The following is a 21,919-nucleotide window of genomic DNA, read 5'->3' as shown; positions in this document are numbered from 1 at the left end:
CCATTCAAAAGGCATTAGTGTTTCCATACCAGGCTGTAATACAGCCAGTCAATATACTCTCCACCACACACCTATAGTCGTTCCTGAAACCTCCTCCTGAAGTCAATAATCATCTCCCTGGTTTTGCTGACATTGAGTAAGAGGTTGTTGTTATGACACCACTCAGCCAGATTTTCAGTCTCCCTCCTGTAAGCTGATTCATCACCACCTTTGATTCAGCCTGTGACAGTGGTGTCATCAGCAAACTTGAATATGCCATTGGAGCTGTGATTAGCCACACAGTCACAGGTGTAAAGCAAATAGAGCAAGGGGTTAAGTACACAGCTTTGTGGTGTATCTGTGCTGATGGAGATTGTGGAGGAGATGCTGTTGCCAACTAGTGTAAATTGATTGATCACTGTAGGCTTAGTACCCTGTTCCTGAGCTCTGCAACTTTCCAAATTGCCTCCACTTGACTGATGTCTGTCCTAATCTCTCCGCAGGTCTCCCCATACCCGGTCATCCTCTCCCTGGAGAACCACTGCGGCAAAGAGCAGCAGACGGTCATGGCCCGGCACTTGAAGGGAATTCTCGGTGACATGCTGGTTACGGCCACGATCGATGGGAAAGTCCCAAAGGAGCTTCCGTCGCCCCAGGTAAATGCATGGCCCAGAATTCTCATTTCCCTCAGTTTGGCATCTTTGTAACAAAAGAACATATTTCAGGAGGAGCTATATATCAGGGTGGCAGGCTTTTGAAGGGGAAGAGGATCAGAGTGGGAGGGCAATCGGGTACATTTTACCAGTGGCAGTGTCTTGGAGTGATGATGTAACGGAAAGAATCAGGGTGGCAGGAATTCAAAGTGACAGGTTATTGGAATGACAGGTTGAGGGAAAGGGAGGATATTGGAGGGTGTTGGGTATTAAAAGTATGGGTATTAGTGTGGCAGTGAATTGGAATTCGGAGAGAAGAGGTATCCCATAGGCAGCTGATTGGAGTAGCACAATATCAGAGTGCCTTTGCGTCAGAGTACCAGAATACTGGAGTGGAAGAATATCAGTGTAACAGTGCATTAAAGTGGTAAGTACAGGCCAGAGCTTCCTCTGGCAGCTTGTTCCCTATACCCACCACCCTCCATGTGGAAAAACATCCCCTCAGTTCCCCTTTAAATTCCCCTCTCTCCTTAAACTTATGCTTTCTATGTTTTAGACTCCCCTTCCCTTTGGATTAAGACAGTAGCCATTCACCCTGTCCATGCCCCTCATCTCAGTAGGGCCACCCCTCAACCTCCTTCACTCCAAGGAAAACAGTGCCACCTGTCCAGTTTCTCTTTATAACTCAAGCCCCCAGTCACTGCAAAAGTATTCTGAATTTTTCTGCACTCTCTCTATATTAATCACATCTTTCCTATAGCAGCTGATCAGAACTGTACACAGCATTCCAGTTGCGGTCTCACCAACATAAGACTTATGAGTAGAATAAGGCCATTTGTCCCATTGAATGATTTGCTATTTACTCATGACTGATTTACTATCCCCTTAGACCCTATTCTCCTGCATTCTCCCTGTAACCTTTGAAGCCCTTCTAATCTAGAACCTATCAACCTCCACTTTAAATGAACCCAATTACTTGGACTCCACAGCCATCTGAGGCAATGAATTCCACAGATTCACCACCCTCTGTCTAAAAAAAAATCCTCCTCATCTCTGTTCTAAAGGGTCATCCTTCTATTCTGAGGGATAGACTTTGGTCATAGACTCCCTCACTATTGGAAACCTCCTCTCCACACTTCAATATTCAATAGGTTTCAATGACATCACCCCCTCATTCTTCTAAGCTCCAGAAAGTACAGGTCCAGAACCACCAAATGCCCCTCATATGATAACCCCTTCATTCCCCGAATTATTCTTATGAACCTCCTCTGGACCTTCTCCAAAGCCAGAACAGCCTTTCTTAGATACGGGGCCCAAAACTGCTCACAATACTCCACAAGTGGTCTGACCAATGCCTTATAAAGCTTCAGCATCACAGCCTTGCTTTCATATACTGGATCTCTTTGTTGCTTTCAGAATTGCCTTCCTCACCACCAACTCAACTTTCAGAGATTCCTGCACAGGGACTCCCAAGTCCCTTTGTATCTCTGATTTGTGAATTTTCACCCTAGTTAGAATAATAATTTATGCTTTTATTTCAACCAAAGTGCATGATCATACACTTCCCAACACTGCGTTCCCTCTGCCACTTCTTTGCCCATTCTCCAAATCTGTCCAAGTCTTTCTGCAGACTCTACTTCCTCAACACTACCTGCCCCTCCACCTATCTTCATATCATCTGCAAACTTGATCTTAAAGCCATCAATTCCATCATCCAAATTATTGACGTATATTGTGAAAAGAAGCGGTCCCAACACAGACCTCTGCGAGTGCCGAATTTGCAGGCCATAGCTGCAAAGTCAGTTCAGCGCTGAAGCGATAGACCTCACAGAGTAGTCAGCTGAACATCTGTTCAAGTTGCGCAAATAGTTGGAAAAAATAAACAAAAACACAATCTTCCTCTACGCTTCAACCTGCGTGGTGTAATGGAGCCAACCACAGGTCCATCTTTCACCATCAGGTCTCAACACAACATACACCCCCAGCTGTACCTGCACTCTCGAGTCTAATTCACCAAGTTCCCCAGCAGATCGCAAAATCATCAGATCATTTAGTCAGTTCAAAAGTACATCTTTAAAATGGAAAATACAGGCTGCAGACTGCAGCAATCACAGTTCAGAAGTATATCTACTCGAGTATATACTAGTTTTGTGCTGTCTGCAAGATGCTGCCGTTGATCACTGTCACCATCCTGCTCCGTATGTCTGATGGAGATCGCTTTGCCCTCACCTACTATCCCATGCATCCAACATAACCTTTGCCACTTCCGTCAACTACAAGGCACCCCACAACCAGACACACTTCCCTTCTCCACAGAGATCACTCTCTGTAACTCCCTTGCATGCTAATCTCTTCCACCTCTGTACACAGGCACTTACCCGTGACTGTACCATGTGTTATACCTACCCCTACATCTCCCTCACCACCACCCAGGTGCCTAAACAGCCCTTCTTGGCGAGGTAGACCTTCACACATGAATCTCCCGGTGTTATTTATTGCATCTAGTGTAGTCTCCTTTGCATTGGTGAGATTGGGGATGCTTCATTGAACACCTTCTCTCCGTTCGCCGTGCCAGCTGGGATTACCCAGTGGCCAGCCATTTTAATTTTACTTCTCTTTCCCACATCCATCTCTACTGCCAGGCCAAGGTTAGACACAAATGAGAGGAACAGTACCTCATATTCCATCCGGGCAGTCTCCAACACAGCGGCATAAACATTGAATTCTCAAACTTTCCAGTACCTGCTCCACTTCTGTCCCTCAGTCTTTTTTTTCCTTCTCCCACTGACCCCATCACCTTGTTATCCCCTCCCCCACATTCTCCATCACCCACACACACCTCCCAGCTGCTTCACTCAGCACCTCCCTGCCCCACCATCCTCCCGTATCAAATTGTACCTTCAGCCCTTTGTTACACACCTATCACCTTCCAGCCTCTGACATCATTTCCACTCCCCCCCCCATCTGTCCATCATCACACCTTATCTGGATCCAGCCATCACCTGCCAGCTCTTACCCCACCCCTCCCCTCATGCCTTTACAATGGCGATTTCCCCTCTATCTTTCAGTCCAGGTGAAGGGTCTCGACTGAAAACCTTGACTGTTCATTTCCCTCCGTAGATGCTGCCTGACCCACTGAGTTCCTCCAGCATCTTGTGTGTTGCCTCATGGGGAGAGTCTGATTCCTCTCACCGAGTGGTGAGGAGGGTGTACCAAAGCCCTGAATCGCCGACTGCTCATTTCCCACCACAGATACTGCCTGACTCCCTAAGTCCCTCCTGTATCCTGTGCATTGCTCCAGATTTCCAGCATATCTGCCGTCTCTCTTGTGCCTTCATTAAAACAAAGTGTTTGTAATTCCCTTGCTGGTGCTGAGGGGTTGGGGGTTGGTTACTGCACATCAACTGACTGCAAATTTACTGTGCCAGCATGTTGATAAAAAAAATACAAAGACCAAAGCCATAGGAACAGAATTAGGCTATTTGGCATATCAAGTCTGCTCCACCACTTGATGACTTCATTGGCTTTGACACACTTTGGGACATCCTGAGAGTATGAAATGTGCTATAGAAATACAGGTTCATTCCTTTGCGTTTGGTGCAGACATTATGGACCAAAGGGTGTGTTCCTCTGCTATTTTGTTCTGTGTTTAATTGTGTTTGGCGGGTTAATTGAAAATTGACAACTGAGCACAGGGTTCCAGCGGGTACTGGGGTCATGAGTTCAAACTTGTGACTGTCCTGTTGACAGGCACTCAAGGGTAAAATCCTAATCAAAGGGAAGAAGTTTGATGAGTCGGGGACCACAGCTGAACGAGAGGAAGAAGCAGAAGACTGTGAAGATGAGCAAGTAAAAAATGAAGAAAAAAATAGAAAGGTAAAGAATGTTTGGGTCAGGGAAATAACTCATTGTATAAAATCACCTGAGTTCCTTTCATTCGTCCTGTCACTTCTCATTACTGACTCAAAGCACTTGTTCTGTGGTGGCTGCAGCCATGGTGTTTGGCATGGTCCTATGAGACACGTTACTCCCCATCAGTTGTTTGGATTTCCTGTATTTATGGGATCTGGACTAGGCCAACACTTATTGCCCATACCTAATGAATGACTACAGTTCATCTGGTGAAGGGGGCTCCCAACGTGGTGCTGGGCAGGGATTCCAGGGTTTAGACCCAGCATCGATGAAGGACCTGCGATATACTTCCAGTTATGTGGGACTTGGAGGGGAACCTGCAGGTGGTGGTGTTCTGTGGCTCCTTGCCATCTTCCATCTTGGTGGCAGAGGCTCTCTTCCTGCCCTGATGCTGAGGGTGTGGGTTACAGCAGTGGAGCTCAGAGAAGTAAGAGGTTCATGTCAACAGATCCTTCAAGCCTGGTGGATAAAGAAGGCATCAGATTTATATGTTGTCTGAGTACCTCTGCAACCATGGGCATGAGCAGTGGTAGACGTGTATGGAGTCACACATAGACAGGAACAGAAGAACATGTGTAAATGGGCCAGACTCATGCTATTGTTAATACTGAGATGGGACTGCAGAGTAACTCAGGATGGGAACTGGACATCCAAGTGTATTCAATATTGAGGAAGGACAGGCACATAAGGAAGGAAAGTAAGATGGTGGTAGTGAAGGAGGACACTAACCCAGAAAATCAAGAGAGTGAAACCTGTGGTGGTGGAGTCAAGGACCAGGACAGAGAGCCAAGTTGGGTGTTTCATGGAGGATCGCAGGTAGTATTGGTGACGTGAGGATGGAATTAAGCAGAAAATTAGGGATGCACGCAGCAACATTCAATTACAAGCAAGGTCCCAGAGGACCGGAGAAAAGCCATCGTTTCCTTTGTTTAAAGAGGGTAATCAGGATAATCCAGACAACTATAGGCTAGTGAGCATATATTAGTGGAAGGGATGTTATTGGAGAAGATTCTTAGGGATAGGATCTACAGTTTTCACACCTGGTAAAGCATTGACTTATTAGGGATAGTCATCATGGCTCTGTGTGGGGAAGACATGTCTTAAAAACATAACTGTGTTTTCTGAGGAGGCGACAAAGATGATTAATTAGTGCAGGACAATAGATGTTGTATACATGGGCTTCTGACAGGTCCCTAAGGTGAGAGGGTGAAAGTTTAAAGGAGATTTACAAAGTAGAGAGAGTGGTGGGTGCCTGGAATGTGCTGCCAGGGAGAGGTGGTGGAAGCAGATGCAATTCTAACAATTTTGACATTTTGTTAAATTTGTTTATTATTGTCGCATGTACTGAGGTAAACATATCTTGCATACCATCCATACAGAGAATTTATCAATTCATTACCACAGTGCATTGAGGTAGTACAAGATAAAACAATAACAAAGTTCAAGGTACATTTATGTCACTGAATGCAACCCTGAGATTCATTTTCCTGCGGGCATACTCAGCAAATCTATAGAATAGTAACTACAACAGGATCAATGAAAGATCAACCAGAGTGCAGAAGACCGATGGTGATAAGCCTGACTGGTCCGGGTTCTTCAGTCATTCATGAGTTAGGAAGGCCATTGCAGTGATTTAAAAGTCCATTGTTTGGAGGAAAGGTACATGCTGCAGGTTGCAGTGAAAGTAATTTGAAACAAGTGTACTTAAGAGGAATTTTGGAACAATTTTCTGCAGCCTACAGAAAGTCATTGATGGTCATCAGTGCCTTATTGAATGCAAAATAAAGTGACACAGCTACAGAGAATGTGCAGTGCGGGTAGACAATAAGGTGCAAGACCACGCTGAGGTAGACTGTGAGGTTAAGAGTCCATGCAGGGAATGGAGGGACGTAAACCACGTGCAGGCAGATGGGATTAATATGATGGTTGGCACAGATATGTTGGGCCAAAGGGCCTGTTCCTATGCTGTACTGTTCTACGTCCCCACCAGTGAACTAGTAACATCATCACTTCCTCTGCAGAGACAACGTCACTCCCAACGAGCCATGGGAAGAGTGAATAAACACAACTCTTGTGGAGATTCATGTGGTGTCTGGCATCCAATGTTAAGGTTACACAGCACAGATCAATATTTGTGATAGGATGGATAAATCAGTCATGCAAATCTATGTAGAAAAATGTGATGAAATTGGGATTGACCACGGGAGGAACAAGGGTCAGAATCAGGTTTAGTATCATTGGCATATGTCATGAAATTTGTTGTTTTGCAGCAGCTGTATAGTGCAATAGATAAAAAAACTGTAAATTAGAATAACAAATATAATAAATTAAGTAAATAGGACAAAAAGAGAGAAAAATACTGAGGTAGTATTCATGGCAGGGGAAAGAAGCCTTTCCTAATACATGAGTGTATGTCTTCAGGCTCCTGTACCTCCTCCTTGAAGGTAGTAATGAGAAGAAAGCATGTCCTGGGTGATGGGGGCCCTTAACATTGGATGCTTCCTTTTTGAGGCATTGCCTTTTAAAGATGTCCTCAATATGGGGGGGTGGCTCGTGCCTCTGATGGAGCTGGCTGAGTCTGCAACCATGAACATCTGGGATATTCAATATTTAAGGAGAAAAGGAAACATGAAGAGGGAGGTGCAGAGATGGATGCAGTAGTGAAGAAGGATTGGTAAACTCAGGTTGTGTGGGATCTGTCAGGGTAGAGCTAAGCTACCTGAGGGGGCAGAAAACATTTGTGAAATTTTACATAACACCAGACATTAGTGGTATTAACCAGCACTAGGACATTTGGGACACATGGAAGCTGAATCACCAGTGACTTCTATAGGTGTACCGTGGAGAGCATTCTGACAGGCTGCATCACTGTCTGAGATTGGGGGTGGGCTACTGCACAGGACCGAAAGAAGTTGCTGAGGGTTGTAAATTAGTTGCTGAGGACCCTCTTGGATACTAGCCTACAAAGTACCCAGGACATCTTCAAGGAAGGACGTCTCAGAAAGGCAGTGTCCGTCATTAAGGATCTCCAGCACCCAGGGCATGCCCTTTTCTCACTGTTACCAACAGGTAGGAGGTACAGAAACCTGAAGGCACACACTCAGTGATTCAGGAACAGCTTCTTCCTCTTTGCCATCCGATTCCTGAATGGGCATTGAACCCTTGGACACTACCTCATTACTTTTTATTATTTCTGTTTTTGCACTACTATTTTTAATTTAACAATTTAATATACATATACTTAGTGTAGTTCTTTTAATTTTTTTTCTATATTTATTATGTATTGCATTGTACTGCTGCCACAAAGATAGCAAATTTCACAACTTATGCCGATGACATTAAACCTGATTCTGATTCTGACTTTCATCTACACATAGGTTGGGCGAACAAAATTAGTAACAATACTACGGACAAAAAGTTCCTGGAGTCTATCCAAGATCATTTTATGGACCAGCCAGAGAACAGGTCATGCTAGATGTGGTATTGTGTAATGAGAAAAGATTAATCAACAACCTGGTTGTGGAAAGCCCCTGAGGAAAGAGCATGCATAATGTGACAGGGTTCTTCATTGGGATACAGTTCAGAGTCTGGGGTCCTGAATGTAAATAGAATGGTCTGAGGAGACACCAGAAACTGCAGTTGCTGAATCCACAGCAACAAGTAATCTGCTGGAGGAACTCAGTGTGTCAAACAGCATCTGCAGAGGAGAAAAGAATTGTCGATGTTTTGGGTTGAAACTCTGCATCAGGCCCAGAGACCTGGAGGGCATACATTTAAGGTGAGGGTCAAATGTTTTTACACAGAGAGTGGTGGGGGCCTGGAATGCACTGCCAGGGGTGATGGTGGAGGCAGATACAATAGGGGTGTTTAAATAGTTCATGAAGGGACAGATATGGACGTTTTATAGGCAGGAGGTATTTAGTTTAATTAACTTTGCATATCATGGGCAAATGGGCCTGTTCCTGTGCTGTCCTTTGTTGGTGCATGATCGATAACTTCCAGCAAACCTTTGTTTTAAACCCTTAAAGTTTGGGAATCTTCTTGAAGTGTGTGTAAGATTGTATTTAAAGCTGTCTTAATTTGTTTACTTTGACAGCATTATACACTGTTTTTGAAAAGTGTGTGGATGCTCTATGAGCTTTAAGGTCGTTTGTGAAATTTAGAACCGCTTTGAAACTCACAGAGCATCCACACACTTTTGATCATTTCAAAAACAAAGACAGAGAATATTTTATTGGCCTCAGGATGTTGACAAAGCTGACAAAACACACTGGAGCAGAACAAATATTCCTGTCCCATAAATCAAACCAGACCTGGTTTGTGTAAGTGTATTAGCAAATTTGGCAGGACAAATAGTACAACTAGCAGCCCACTTGAACATTCCTTTTGAAGATAACGGGGTTACTGGACTGTCACAGTCCTCATGAGATCTGTCCCTCACAATGGAATGGAGATTTATAGGAAAGATTTAATGAGTCGGTTTCGTACAGATTGGCATGTGATGAAATAGCTGTAGGATGAAAAAGAGATTAAAAGATTTGTTCCTAAAGCAGTTCCCTTCACAAAGGCGTAGGGAGCGGTGGCCACTTTGGGGGGCCCACAGGAAATGTTTCTGCTGATAATGGTTCATTGAATACAATGCAGGGAGGGAGGCACCCACTAATCAAGTTAAAGGGCAAGTCAAAGCAGTACTAAATGTAAGGACATTGGTCAAGAAAACAGAAACATAGAAAATTGGGGCAGGAGCAGGCTCTTTGGCCCCTCTAACCTGCTGCACCAAGCAATGTGATCGTGGGTGGTCACCGCGGCTGGCTCTGACGCTCAGAGAGGAAGTATGGAGTCAGACAGATAGTGATAGAGACTCAGTAGTTGGGGGGGTGGGGAGTCAAGAGATTCTATGGTGGCAAAAGAGATGATGGGATGGTGTATTGCCTTCCAGATAGCAGGATCGAAGATGTTTCAAAGCAGCTGCAGAACATTCTCAAGGGAGGGGGTGTGTGAGCAGCCAGAGAGTGTGGTGCATATTGGCACTGATAACCAGCAGAGGTCCTGCACACTGACTGTAGGGAGTTAGAAAGTACATTGAAAAGCAAGACCTCAAAGGTAATAATCTCTGGATTACTCCTGGTGTCACAAGCTAGTTAGGGCAGGAATAGAAAGATAGAACAGATAAGTGTTTGGCTAAGGAACTGGTAAAGGGGCAAGGTTTTTGTGTCACTGGAATTTTTCTGGGTCAGGGTAACCTGCACAAGAGGGCTGGGTTGCACCCTAACTGGAGTGGAACCAATATCCCGGCCAGGAGGTTTGCTGGTGCTATTCAGGAGGGTTTGAACTAGTTTTGCAAGAGGTTGATGAACCAGAGTACCTGGTCAGAAAGTGGGTGGATTGATAGGAAGGTAAATGCCATGGCCAGTAACCTTGTCACTAAGGGCAGGTCGGAACAAGGTAATAGACATGATGGGTTGAAATGTTCCTGTATGGTCTAGCAGTTAGGATTTTTTGTTTTCACCCAAGCATCCTGGTTTCAATTTGCAGGATGGGAATTGAAGCTTTAAGGTCGGCACTGTGGCATAGAAGTTAGTGCAATCACTTTACTGCACCAGCAGTCATTGATTGGGGTTCAATTCCTGTTGCTATCTATAAGGAGTTTGTAGGTTTCCTCTGGGTGCTCTGGGGCCCTCCCACAGTCCAAGGTGTAAGGTTAAAATTAGTGAGTAACTTAGAGCATGGATAGGTGCATGTAAGTATGATGGTGTGGCCACTACAGAGACTTGGCTGAGAGGGGGACAAGAATGGATGCTTAATGTCCCAGAGTTTCGATGTTTTAGAAAGGTTAGAGAGGGCGGTAAAAGACGGAGTGGAGGTGGAAGTTGCACTACTAATCAGGGACAATATCACAGCAATATCACATAATGGAGGGGTCAGACGCCGAGTCCACCTCCCAATAGTCACATTGAGGAAGAGATATGCATGCCGACTAGGTAAAGTTGCAATTAGGGTTGTTGTTGTGGGTGCTATTAACTTCCCCAATATTGACTGGGACCTCCTCAATGCAAGAGGTTCAGGTGGTGCAGAAGCTGTTAGGTGCATTCAAGAAGGTTTCTCAAATCAGTATGTAGATAGTCCAACAAGAGGAGGAGCCATACTGGACTAGACCTGATGTAAAGAAATGAGTCTCTCCAGGTGACTAACCATTCAGTGGGAGAACAGTGAGGGACTCCTTAAGTTTTAAGGGAGCTATAGATAAGGATAAGTATGGACTTTGCAGGAGAGTATTAAATTGGGGCAGGGGAAATTACAAGAGCATTAAGCAGGAACTAAGGAGAGTTAATTGGAAACAGCTGTTTTGGGGCAAGTCCACATCTGACCTGTGGAGGGTGTTTAAAGACCAACTGCACAGAATATAGTACAGGTAAGTTCCAGAAAGAATGACGGACAAGGATGGCAAGGTCAGGGAATATTGGATGTTGAGAGAGGTGGAGAATTTAGTCAAGAAGGGAAAGGAAAACATAAGCTTTAGGAAGCAAAAGTCAGACCAAGCCCTTTAAGATTATAAAGAAGCTGGACAAGAACTTAGGAATGCAATTAGGAAAGCCTGGAGGGGCCATGAAAAATCTGTGCCAAGTAGGATCAAAGGGAATCCCAAAGAATTCTATACATGCATCAAGAGTAAGAAGATAAACACAAAGTACACTGCAGATGCTGTGGTCCAATCAACACGTACAACAAGCTGGATGAACTCAGCAGGTCGGGCAGCATCCATGGAAATGAGCAGTCAACGTTTTGGGCCGAGACCCTTCGTCAGGACTGAAGAAGGAGGGGGCAGGGGCCCTATAAAGAAGGTGGGGGGGGGGGAGGGTGGAATGTGCCAGGTGAAAGACAAATCAGAGGAAAAATCAAGGGGTGGGGGAGGGGAAGCAGGGAGAGGTTAGGCCAGAGAGGTGAAGAAGGAATGTAAGGGGAAAGCACTATGGGTAGTAGAAGAAGACAAAATCATGAGAGAGGTGACAGGCAGCTGGAAGAGGAGGCAGAGTGAAAGTGGGATGGGGGAAGGGAGAGGGAGGGAATTATCGGAAGAGTAAGAAGATAACCAGAGAGAGAGTAGAACTGCTGAAGGATAAAGGCGGGAACATGTGTTGGAAGTGAAGCACATGGGCAAAAACCTAAATGAGTACGTTGCATTTGTATATACCAAGGAGAAGGACGAAGAGGACAGCAAAATCAGCAGAAAATGTGCTAATATGCTAGGATAATTAGAGATGAAGAATGAGATAATGTTAGGTCTCAAAGATTGTTAAGATGGATACGACTCTAGACGCTGATGGGATATACTCCAGGTTATTGAGAGAAACAAAGATGAGATTGCAGACCCCTTGACCAAGATCTTTGTATCATCTCAACTCAGTGAACAACCCCTGTAGTAGTGAGCAAATAGAGTGACCCCTGAGAAACTTAAGCAAATTGTTCAGTTATTCCTCAAAGCTGACGGACAACTGAATGCATTACATCCACCTTTAGAGTGAAAAGGTAAACTGTTCAAACAAATCAGTTAAGTCATGCGTTCTAATTAATGTCATGTGTCTGAAATCTGCTGCGAACCAGGAGTCACTTGGGGGTGAGGGACCGACTGGATGTTTGGTGTGTGCTGGGAGTGAGGGATTGACTGAGTGTTGGGCGTGGGTTGGGGGTGAGGGATTGACTGAGTGTTTGGTGTGTGCTGGGAGTGAGGGATTGACTGGGGGTTGGGCATGGGTTGGGGGTGAGTGATAGACTGCATGTTTGGTGGGTGTTGGGAGTGAGGGATTGTCTGGGTTTTTGGTGGGTGTTGGGAGTGCGGGATTGACTGGGAGTTGGGCGTGGGTTGGGGGTGAGGGATTGACTGCGTGTTTGGTGTGTGTTGGGAGTGAGGAATTGACTGGGAGTTGGGCGTGGGTTGGGGGTGAGGGATTGACTAGGTGTTTAGTGGGTGTTGGGAGTGAGGGATTGACTAGGAGTTGGGTGTGGGTTGGGCTGAGTGATTGAATGCGTGTTTGGTGTGTGTTGGGAGTGAGGGATTGACTGGGAGTTGGGCGTGGGTTGGCGGTGACGGATTGACTGGGTGTTTGGTGGGTGTTGTGAGTGAGGGATTGACAGGAGTTGGGCATAGGTTGGCAGTGAGGCATTGACTGTGTGTATGGTGTGTGTTGGGAGTGAGGGATTGACTGGGTGTTTGGTGGGTGTTGGGAGTTGGGCGTGGGTTGGGGTGAGTGATTGACTGCATGTTTGGTGTGAGTTGGGAGTGAGGGACTGACTGGGAGTTGGGAGTGGATTGGGGGTGAGTGATTGACTGCATGTTTGGTGTGAGTTGGGAGTGAGGGACTGACTGGGAGTTGGGTGTGGGTTGGGGGTGAGGGATTGACTAGGTGTTTAGTGGGTGTTGGGAGTGAGGGATTGACAGGGATTTGGGCATGGGGGGTGAGGGATTGACTGGGTGCTTGGTGGGTGTTGGGAGTGAGGGATTGTCTGGGTTTTTGGTGGGTGTTGGGAGTGAGGGATTAACTGGGAGTTGGGCGTGGGTTGGGGGTGAGTGATTGACTGTGTGTTTGGTGGGTGTTGGGAGTGAGGGATTGACTAGGAGTTGGGCGTGGGTTGGGGGTGAGTGATTGACTGCGTGTTTGGTGGGTGTTGGGAGTGAGGGATTGACAGGGAGTTGGGCGTGGGTTGGGGTGAGGGATTCACTGGGTGTTTGGTGGGTGTTGGGAGTGAGGAATTGACTGGGAGTTGGGCGTGGGTTGGGGGTGAGGGATTCACTGGGTGTTTGGTGGGTGTTGGGAGTGAGGAATTGACTGGGAGTTGGGCGTGGGTTGGGGGTGAGGGATTCACTGGGTGTTTGGTGGGTGTTGGGAGTGAGGGATTGACTGGGGCGTGGGTTGGGGGTGAGGGATTCACTGGGTGTTTGGTGGGTGTTGGGAGTGAGGAATTGACTGGGAGTTGGGCGTGGGTTGGGGGTGAGGGATTCACTGGGTGTTTGGTGGGTGTTGGGAGTGAGGAATTGACTGGGAGTTGGGCGTGGGTTGGGGGTGAGGGATTCACTGGGTGTTTGGTGGGTGTTGGGAGTGAGGGATTGACTGGGGCGTGGGTTGGGGGTGAGGGATTCACTGGGTGTTTGGTGGGTGTTGGGAGTGAGGGATTGACTGGGGCGTGGGTTGGGGGTGAGGGATTGACTGGGTGTTTGGTGTGTGTTGGGAGAGAGGAATTGACTGGGAGTTGGGCGTGGGTTTGGGGTGAGGAATTGACTAGGTGTTTAGTGGGTGTTGTGACTGAGGGATTGACAGGAAATGGGCGTGGGTTGGGAGTGAGGGATTGATTGGCTGTTTGGTGGGTGTCGGGAGTGATGGATTGATTGGGAATTGGACGTGGGTAGGGGTGAGTAATTGACTGTGTGTTTGGTGGGTGTTGGGAGTGAGGAATTGACTGGGTGTTGGGAGTGTGGGATTGACTGTATGTTTAGGGTGGGTTGGGTGTGAGGGATTGACTGGGTGTTTGCTGGGTGTTGGGAGTGAGGGATTGACTGTGTGCTTGTTGTGTGTTGGGAGTGAGGGATTGACTGGGAGTTGGGCGTCGGTTGGGGGTGAGGGATTGACTGGGTGTTTGGTGGGTGTTGGGGGTGAGGGATTGACTGGGTGTTTGGTGGGTGTTGGGGGTGAGGGACTGATAGGGAGTTGGGCGTGGATTGGGGATGAGGGATTGACTGGGTGTTTGGTGTGTGTTGGGAGTGAGGGATTGACTGGGTGTTTGGTGGGTGTTGGGGGTGAGGGACTGATAGGGAGTTGGGCGTGGATTGGGGATGAGGGATTGACTGGGTGTTTGGTGTGTGTTGGGAGTGAGGGATTGACTGGGTGTTTGGTTGGTGTTGGGAGTGAGGAATTGACCTGTTGTTTGGTGGGTGTTGGGAGTGAGTGATTGACTGAGTGATTGGTGTATGTTAGGCGTCAGGGATTGACCGGGAGTTTGGTGGGCGTTGGGATTTGGGCGTGGGTTGTGGGTGAGTAATTGACTGCATGTTTGGTGTGTGTTGGGAGTGAGGGACTGATTGGGAGTTGGGCTTGGATTGGAGATGAGGGATTGACTAGGTGTTTGGTGTGTGTTGGGGGTGAGGGATTGACTGGGTGTTTGGTGGGTGATGGGGGTGAGGGATTGACTGGGTGTTTGGTGGGTGATGGGAGTTAGGGATTCACTGGGAGTTCGGCGTGGGTTGGGTGTGAGGGATTGACTGGGAGTTGGGAGTGAGTAATTGTCTGAGAGTTGGGCCTGGGTTGGGAGTGAGGGATTGACAAGTTGTTTGGTGTGTGTTGGGAGTGAGGGATTGACTGGGTGTTGGGCATGGGTTGGGTGTGAGTGATTGACTGTGTGTTTGGTGGGTGTTGGGAGTGAGGGATTGACTGGGAGTTGGGCGTGGGTTTGGGGTGATTGATTGATAGCGTGTTTGGTGGTTGTTGGGAGTGAGAGATTGACTGGGAGTTGGTCGTGGGTTGGGGTTTAATGGATTGACCCAGTGTTTGGTGAGTGTTGGGAGTGAGGGATTGATTGAGTGTTTGGTGTCTGTTGGGGGTGAGGGATTGACTGGGTGTTTGGTTTGTGTTGGGGGTGAGGGACTGATTGGGAGTTGTGCGTGGATTGGGGGTGAGGGATTGACTGGGTGTTTGGTGGGTGATGGGAGTTAGGGATTCACTGGGAGTTCGGCGTGGGTTGGGGGTGAGGGATTGACTGGGAGTTGGGAGTGAGGGATTGACAGGGAGTTGGGCGTGAGTTGGCGGTGACGGATTGACTGGGTGTTTGGTGGGTGTTGTGAGTGAGGGATTGACAGGAGTTGGGCGTGGGTTGGGAGTGAGGGATTGACTGGGTGTATGGTGTGTGTTGGGAGTCAGGGAATGACTGAGTGTTTGGTGGGTGTTGGGATTTGGGCGTGGGTTGGGGGTGAGTAATTGACTGCATGTTTGGTGTGTGTTGGGATTGAGGAAATGACTGGGAGTTGGGCGTGGGTTGGGGGTGAGGGATTGACTAGGTGTTTGGTGTGTGTTGGGAGTGAGGGATTGACTGGGTGTTTGGTTGGTGTTGGGAGTGAGGAATTGACCTGTTGTTTGGTGGGTGTTGGGAGTGAGTGATTGACTGAGTGATTGGTGTATGTTAGGCGTCAGGGATTGACCGGGTGTTTGGTGGGCGTTGGGATTTGGGCGTGGGTTGGGGGTGAGGGATTGACTAGGTGTTTGGTGTGTGTTGGGAGTGAGGGATTGACTGGGTGTTTGATGCGTGTTGGGAGTGAGGGATTCACTGGGAGTTGGGCGTGGTATGGGGGTGAGGGATTGACAGGGTGTTTGGTGTGTGTTGGGAGTGAGGAATTTACTGCGAGTTGGGAGTCGGGATTGACTGTGTGTTTAGTGTGTGTTGGGTGTGAGGGATTGACTGGGTGTTTGCTGGGTGTTGGGAGTGAGGGATTGACTGTGTGTTTGGTGTGTGTTGGGAGTGAGGGTTTGACTGGGTTTTTGGTGGGTGTTGGGAGTGTGAGATTGACTGAGAGTTGGGCGTGGGTTGGGGGTGAAGGATTGACTGGTTGTTTGGTGGGTTTTCGGAGTGAGGGTTTGACTGGGAGTTGGGCGTGGTTTGGTAGTGAGGGATTGACTGTGTGTTTGGTCTGTGTTGGGAGTGAGGGATTGACTGGGGTTTTGGTGGTTGTTGGGAGTGTGGGATTGACTGGGAGTTGGGCGTGGGTTGGGGGTGAGAGATTGACTGCGTGTTTGGTTTGTGTTGGGAGGGATTGACTGGGTGTTGGGTGTGGGTTGGCGATTACGGATTGACTGGGTGTTTGTTGGGTGTTGGGAGTGAGGGATTGACTGGGAGTTGGGCGTGGATTTGGTGTGAGGGATTATCTGGGTGTTTGGTGTGTGTTGTGAGTTAGGCGTGTGTTGGTGTGAGGGATTGACTGGGTGTTTGGTGCATCTTGGGAGTGAGGGATTGACTGGGTGTTGGCCATGGGTTGGGAGTGAGCAAGTGACTGGGTGTTTGCTGGGTGTTAGGTGTGAGGGATTGGCTGGGTGTTTGGTGGGTGTTGGGAGTGAGGGGTTGATTTGGTGTTTGGTGGGTGTTGGGAGTGAGGAATTGACTGTGAGTTGGGCGTGGGTTGGGAGTGAGTGATGATCTGCGTGTTTGATGGGTGTTGGGAGTGAAGAATTTACTTGGACTTGGGCCTGGGTTGCGGGTGAGGGATTGACTGGGCATTTGGTGGTTGTTGGGAGTGAGGGATTGACTGGTAGTTGGGCGTGGGTTCGAGGAGAGGGATTGACTGGGTGCTTGGTGTGTATTGGAAGTGAGGGATTGACTGGGAGTTGGGCGTGGGTTGGGAGTGAGGGATTGACTGGGTGTTTGGTGGGTGTTGGGGGTGAGGGATTGTCCTGGTGGTTGGTGCCTTTTGGTTCTGAGATAGTGGCTGGATGCTTCAGTTTTTTTGAGTGTCTAGGACTTACTGGGTATTTTGGGTCTGTTTAATTCACCTCTCATTGCTGTGTGTCTGTAGGGCGCAGTGGGGGAGATGTCAGAGGAGCTCTCGGATCTGGTGGTTTACTGCAAGGCTGTACATTTCCATGGCTTCCAGCATGCATGGAGTAAGATGTGTGTCTGTGAGCTCTCGTCATTCTCTGAGAACAAAGCAAAGAAACTCATCAATGAATCAGGTAAGGCCACTGCTTCATTGAAAGAAACACCAGTATTGGTACAATGTCAATGTGCCTGGGATCATCCTCTGCAAATGTGTGACAGCTTGTGGCCCAGATCACTCTGGCTGCTCTGGGCCCATTGTTGGGTTAGTGCCCTTTCTTTTGAGTGGTCCAAGGGCCAGTGTAGCCACGTCCAGTCGAGTCATCGATCTGACATGCTGACGGAAACAGGATCTGTGGACAGGAAGGTTCTAGCGTTGCCGAGAGATAAATATTTGCCCATATTCCCTGACTGTATTCAGAATTGTGGTGTGGGATCCTTCACTTCTGTCTGAAGTAAGGAAAGTGTTGATTAATAGAAAAGGGACTTGGAGCTATAGACCAACTCTCAGCACTGAATTCACACTGTCATCAGTAATAAGGTCACAATTGATTTCCGAGGGAGCTGCCAGTTGGATATATTGCTAAGACTATTCAAAGATTCAAAGTATATTTTGTTATCAGAGAATGTATAAATTATACACCATTAAGATGTGTCTGCTTTGTCAGCCACAAAGCAAGAAACCCAAAAGAACCCAATTTTAAAAAATGAAGTCCAAAGTTAAGAGAAAGAAACAAATCATATAAACATTGGAAGCAAGCACAACAGCAGCATTCCAAACCAAATTCAGTCCTTAGACCCAAATCCCTTGAGCAGCCCAGAGTAGGCCCAAAACCTTGGTATTCAGTTCATTTTATTAGCAGGACAAATCGTGGCAAAGTTTGCAGACACATCAGCTGGGGCAGCCGGGAGAAGAGCCCCAGTCTGTCTGGGCAGGAGTTTAAATGGTCTCAACAGCAGATCGTAGATCCAAATTTATTAGGACCCGGGCTCCTTGCTGTACCTTGTGGCTCAGTGGTGAGGAGGTCTTTACCCATGATGGACTGGGTTGTGTCCACTACTTTTTGTAGGATTTTCCATTCAACGGCACTGGTGTTTCCATACCAGGCTGAACCTCACCAGACAACTGATCACTCCATCATTCACCAGATGCATTCTGAGACTAGTTCACTTGTTTTTCAGGGAGGCTCTTCGTGCGTTACAACACCATGCAGCTGTCCAGGATTTACCCAACAGGGTCCCGGGTTGATTCCTCCAACTACAACCCCCAGGAGATGTGGAATGCTGGATGCCAACTAGGTAAGTTGGTCCCACCTCTGCCCAAACATTCAGGTCAAGTTATGACTTCATTCAAATTAAACTAAATTAAAACCTGAAAAATAAGCAACCTTGCAAATAACTGATATGAATTAAATGAAAGTAATGGGTATTTGTATTAGCAAAGTGTTGAACTCAATGGATGTGTAACCTCAAAAGAAAGGCAGCAGATATACAGACTTGAACTCATGAGTAGTGTAACCAAGATCCTGCCGAAAGGTCTCGGTCAAAAACGTCGACTGTACTATATTCCATAGATGCTGCCTGGCCTGCTGTGTTCCCCCAGCATTTTGTGTGTTGATTGGATTTCCAGCATTTGCAGATTTTCTCTTGTTTGTCAGTTGATTTGTTCTTGATGACACAGAGTTGAAAGGCATGGTAAACTGTGGGGGTACATGTAGACAGGCTAGTGAACTGCTGGGTAGTGCGAGATGGAACCAACATTGTGGAATACACAGTGTTACATTTTGGCAGGATGAGTGAGGGGAGGAATGAAAACTGGAAGACACGATTGTAAATGGGACAGAAGGACAGTGAGATCCAAAACTCCTTGTACATAGTTTGGTAGAAGTAACGTGGCAGGTTAAGAAATTCATAATAAAACCATACAAGATCATAAGTTTTATAAAGAGAGTAGAGTGTGGAAACAAGGTGGTCATCATCAACCTTTTTAAAACAGTGGCTTAGCCACAACTGGATTATTGTGTCCAGTCTGGGAACCAGTCTTAAACAAAGATCCAAAGGTCTCGGAGAGGATTTGGAAGAGGATTATCAAAATAACTTCAGGGATGAGGGGAGCAGTCACGGTGGATTCTGGTTAACTGGAACCAGTACATTTTGGCCCAATTAAGTGGCTGCTCCAATTAGCCCAAGTTTCATAGAAAGAGTTAAAAAGGTACAAAGAAGACAAACTACCATTTAACTCGGTAACAAATTATATATTTAAATGAAATGCTTGAAACCGCAGTGAGCAAAACAGTTCTGAATTGTCTTAAAGGTTATTTCTCATCAACTATCAGTGACAAAAATCACTGCTTTTTGAACACAAACACACAAGCGACACTATTTAAAAACTGATTGCTCTAAGCACAGTGTAGTGTCTAATGGCCATGTAAGTGTACTCAATTGACGCTAGTTAGAAACTGTTTGACAACAGTCTCCTGTCCCAATTAAGCAGCAGAGTGTCCCAAATAAACACACAGAACCCCAGCTATTTTCTCAATGTTTTTGATCTTTAAGAGTTGTCCCAAATAAGTGGCTGTTCCAATCAACCAATGGACCAGTTAACCAGAATCCATTGTATATGGGTGGAATGGAAAAGCAGGTATTGTGCTCCCTGAAACAGGTGGAGAGAAGAGATGTTGAAGGTGTTTAAATTCATAAAGGGGGCCAACACAGCAAATAGAGAGATACCTGTTGCGAATGGTGGAGAGTCAAGAACCAGGGGACGGGAAATGAAGGGGATTGGCAAGAGAACCAGAAATGACCCGAGGAAAGACTTTCCTGCAGCCGGTCTCTGAGGTCGGGACTACACTGTCTCAGCATGGCAGGAGGTCTGTGACCAGAATGGATGTAGTACAGACTCAGTTGAATGAAGGGTATCTTCCATGCTGCAACCATTTTGTAATATTTTACAGACCACCTCTGGAACTTTCTACAAACAAGGTTGCAACTCAGTGAACAGTTAGGTGCACAACACAATTCTTTAAGGAAAGACAGCTTTAAAATATCAATCATCATTTACAACTACCCTACCACTATGTCACAACTGACCAGAACATGTGTAAGTCAGACTTGAGCTAATTGGGATTAATTCCAAACTCTGGCACCATAGCTGAATGAATAAAATGGCCCAGTGCTTTAAGGGGATAGGAAGATGTAGAGGATCCCAAGATCCCAGTTCCATTCATCCTGCATTTATTCACTCTGCTGACCATCACATACATACAGCCAGTGTCTACCACACACAGAGAGTTCCACATGGACACAAGGGGTAACTGGTTTTCAGCCTGCTCTTCCATCAGCCTTTGTGTCTCAAGCTCTGACCAACTACCCCTCCCCCATGACTTATTTTGCTGTGTCCAAGTAAATTTTCCCTTTCAAATGGTTCAATTTTCAATATTTGCCCTTGGTATTTCAGGGAACACAGGCCTGATTAGCAATCCTTTATGAGATGTATATTTGCCCCATCTGGTTAATAGATATAATTTTTTATTTTCCTGCAGTGGCCCTGAACTTCCAGAAAGCCGGAGTGGAGATGGATCTGAATAAAGGGAAGTTTCGACAGAACGGTCGGTCGGGTTACATCCTGAAGCCCAGCTTCATGAAGAACAGATCTAATGTCTTTGACCCTGCAAAACCAAGACCTGGAGTAGGACTCAATAAGACACAGCTGATCATTGATGTAAATTTAATTCAGATTTAGTTTTGCAAAATCTGCCAAATTCAAACCCTGCAAAGCAAAATTCAGAGTGGTTCACTTAGTAAATCTGGATGAGGGGGGGACATTCTTACAGGCAACATTGGGAATTGAACCAATATTCCAAATGATGCTCTAACGTGGATCTCCACCTTGCAGAATACCATTGTCATTCCAGATGTGCTGCCACCTGCCTTGTGAATTTAAAGGCTGATAATCCATTCTCTGATTAATCTGAAATCCTGATAGTTCAGCATCTGGTTCAATGGCCCCATTCCTTGCTCCATTCAAACTCACCACAGCCTCTTTTCCTGTTCCCCTTCAACTCACTAGGGCCTCGTTCCCTGCCCCCTTTAAACTCACCAGGCCCATTGCACCCCAAGAGGAACTTGACTAATATCCATGGGGAGTGCTGCCCGGGAGAGGTAAAATTCATTTAACAATGGACTGGGAAGCTGAAGACAGAATCAAGGGGAAAGCCAAGCTGGAAGTTCAGGATAGGGATTCTGGAATTTAGGAAGACAAACAGAGGGAATGGCAGTTGTGTAGGATAATGACAAGGTAATGATAACTGGAGTGAAGTGGGGAGGGGTGGTGTGCAGGCACCAGAAATTAAAGCAGAAGATAGAGAGATGTTGTGGATGTAATGGGAGGTGAGGACCTCGATACAACAGCTATCACTAAAGAGATAGTGCTGAGTAAACTCGTGGGCTTGAAGATAGAAAAGTCCCCTGGTCCTGATGGAACACATCCCAGGGTACTGAAAGAAATAGCAAAAGTTATAGTAGAGTCTTTGGTGATAATTTCCCAAACTTCTCTGGACTCTGGGCAGGTCCCAGCAGATTGGAAGACAGTGAATGTCACACCACTGTTCAAAGAAGGATGTAAGGAAAAGGCAGGTAATCATAGACCAGTTAGTTCAACATCTGTAGTTGTGAAAATGCTTGAAACTATCATTAAAGAAGAAATAGCAAGGCATCTGGAAAGAAATGGAGCCTTCAGACAGATGCAGCATGGATTCAGCAAAGACAGGTCCTGTTTGACAGACTTACTCGAGTTCTTTGAAGCA

At 46.6% G+C, this 21,919-nt stretch overlaps 1 protein-coding gene across 3 annotated transcripts in view; it reads left to right on the top strand.

Annotated features, from left to right (window-relative positions):
* Window positions 1-21,919, top strand: part of LOC132384594 (1-phosphatidylinositol 4,5-bisphosphate phosphodiesterase delta-3-like) — a 104,027-nt gene that overhangs the window by 64,635 nt on the left and 17,473 nt on the right. For all 3 annotated transcript variants that reach the window (XM_059955817.1, XM_059955815.1, XM_059955816.1), the window contains exons 8-12: window positions 483-635; window positions 4,383-4,508; window positions 17,095-17,251; window positions 18,297-18,413; window positions 20,657-20,835. In XM_059955817.1, coding sequence (XP_059811800.1) covers window positions 483-635; window positions 4,383-4,508; window positions 17,095-17,251; window positions 18,297-18,413; window positions 20,657-20,835 — 732 coding nt within the window. The remainder of the gene's footprint in view (window positions 1-482; window positions 636-4,382; window positions 4,509-17,094; window positions 17,252-18,296; window positions 18,414-20,656; window positions 20,836-21,919) is intronic.

This window comes from Hypanus sabinus, chromosome X1, assembly GCF_030144855.1.
Source record: "Hypanus sabinus isolate sHypSab1 chromosome X1, sHypSab1.hap1, whole genome shotgun sequence".
NCBI classification, from domain to species: Eukaryota; Metazoa; Chordata; class Chondrichthyes; order Myliobatiformes; family Dasyatidae; genus Hypanus; species Hypanus sabinus.
The sequence above is the reverse complement of the archived record's forward strand: the minus strand, read 5'-3'. Positions and strand labels throughout refer to the sequence as shown.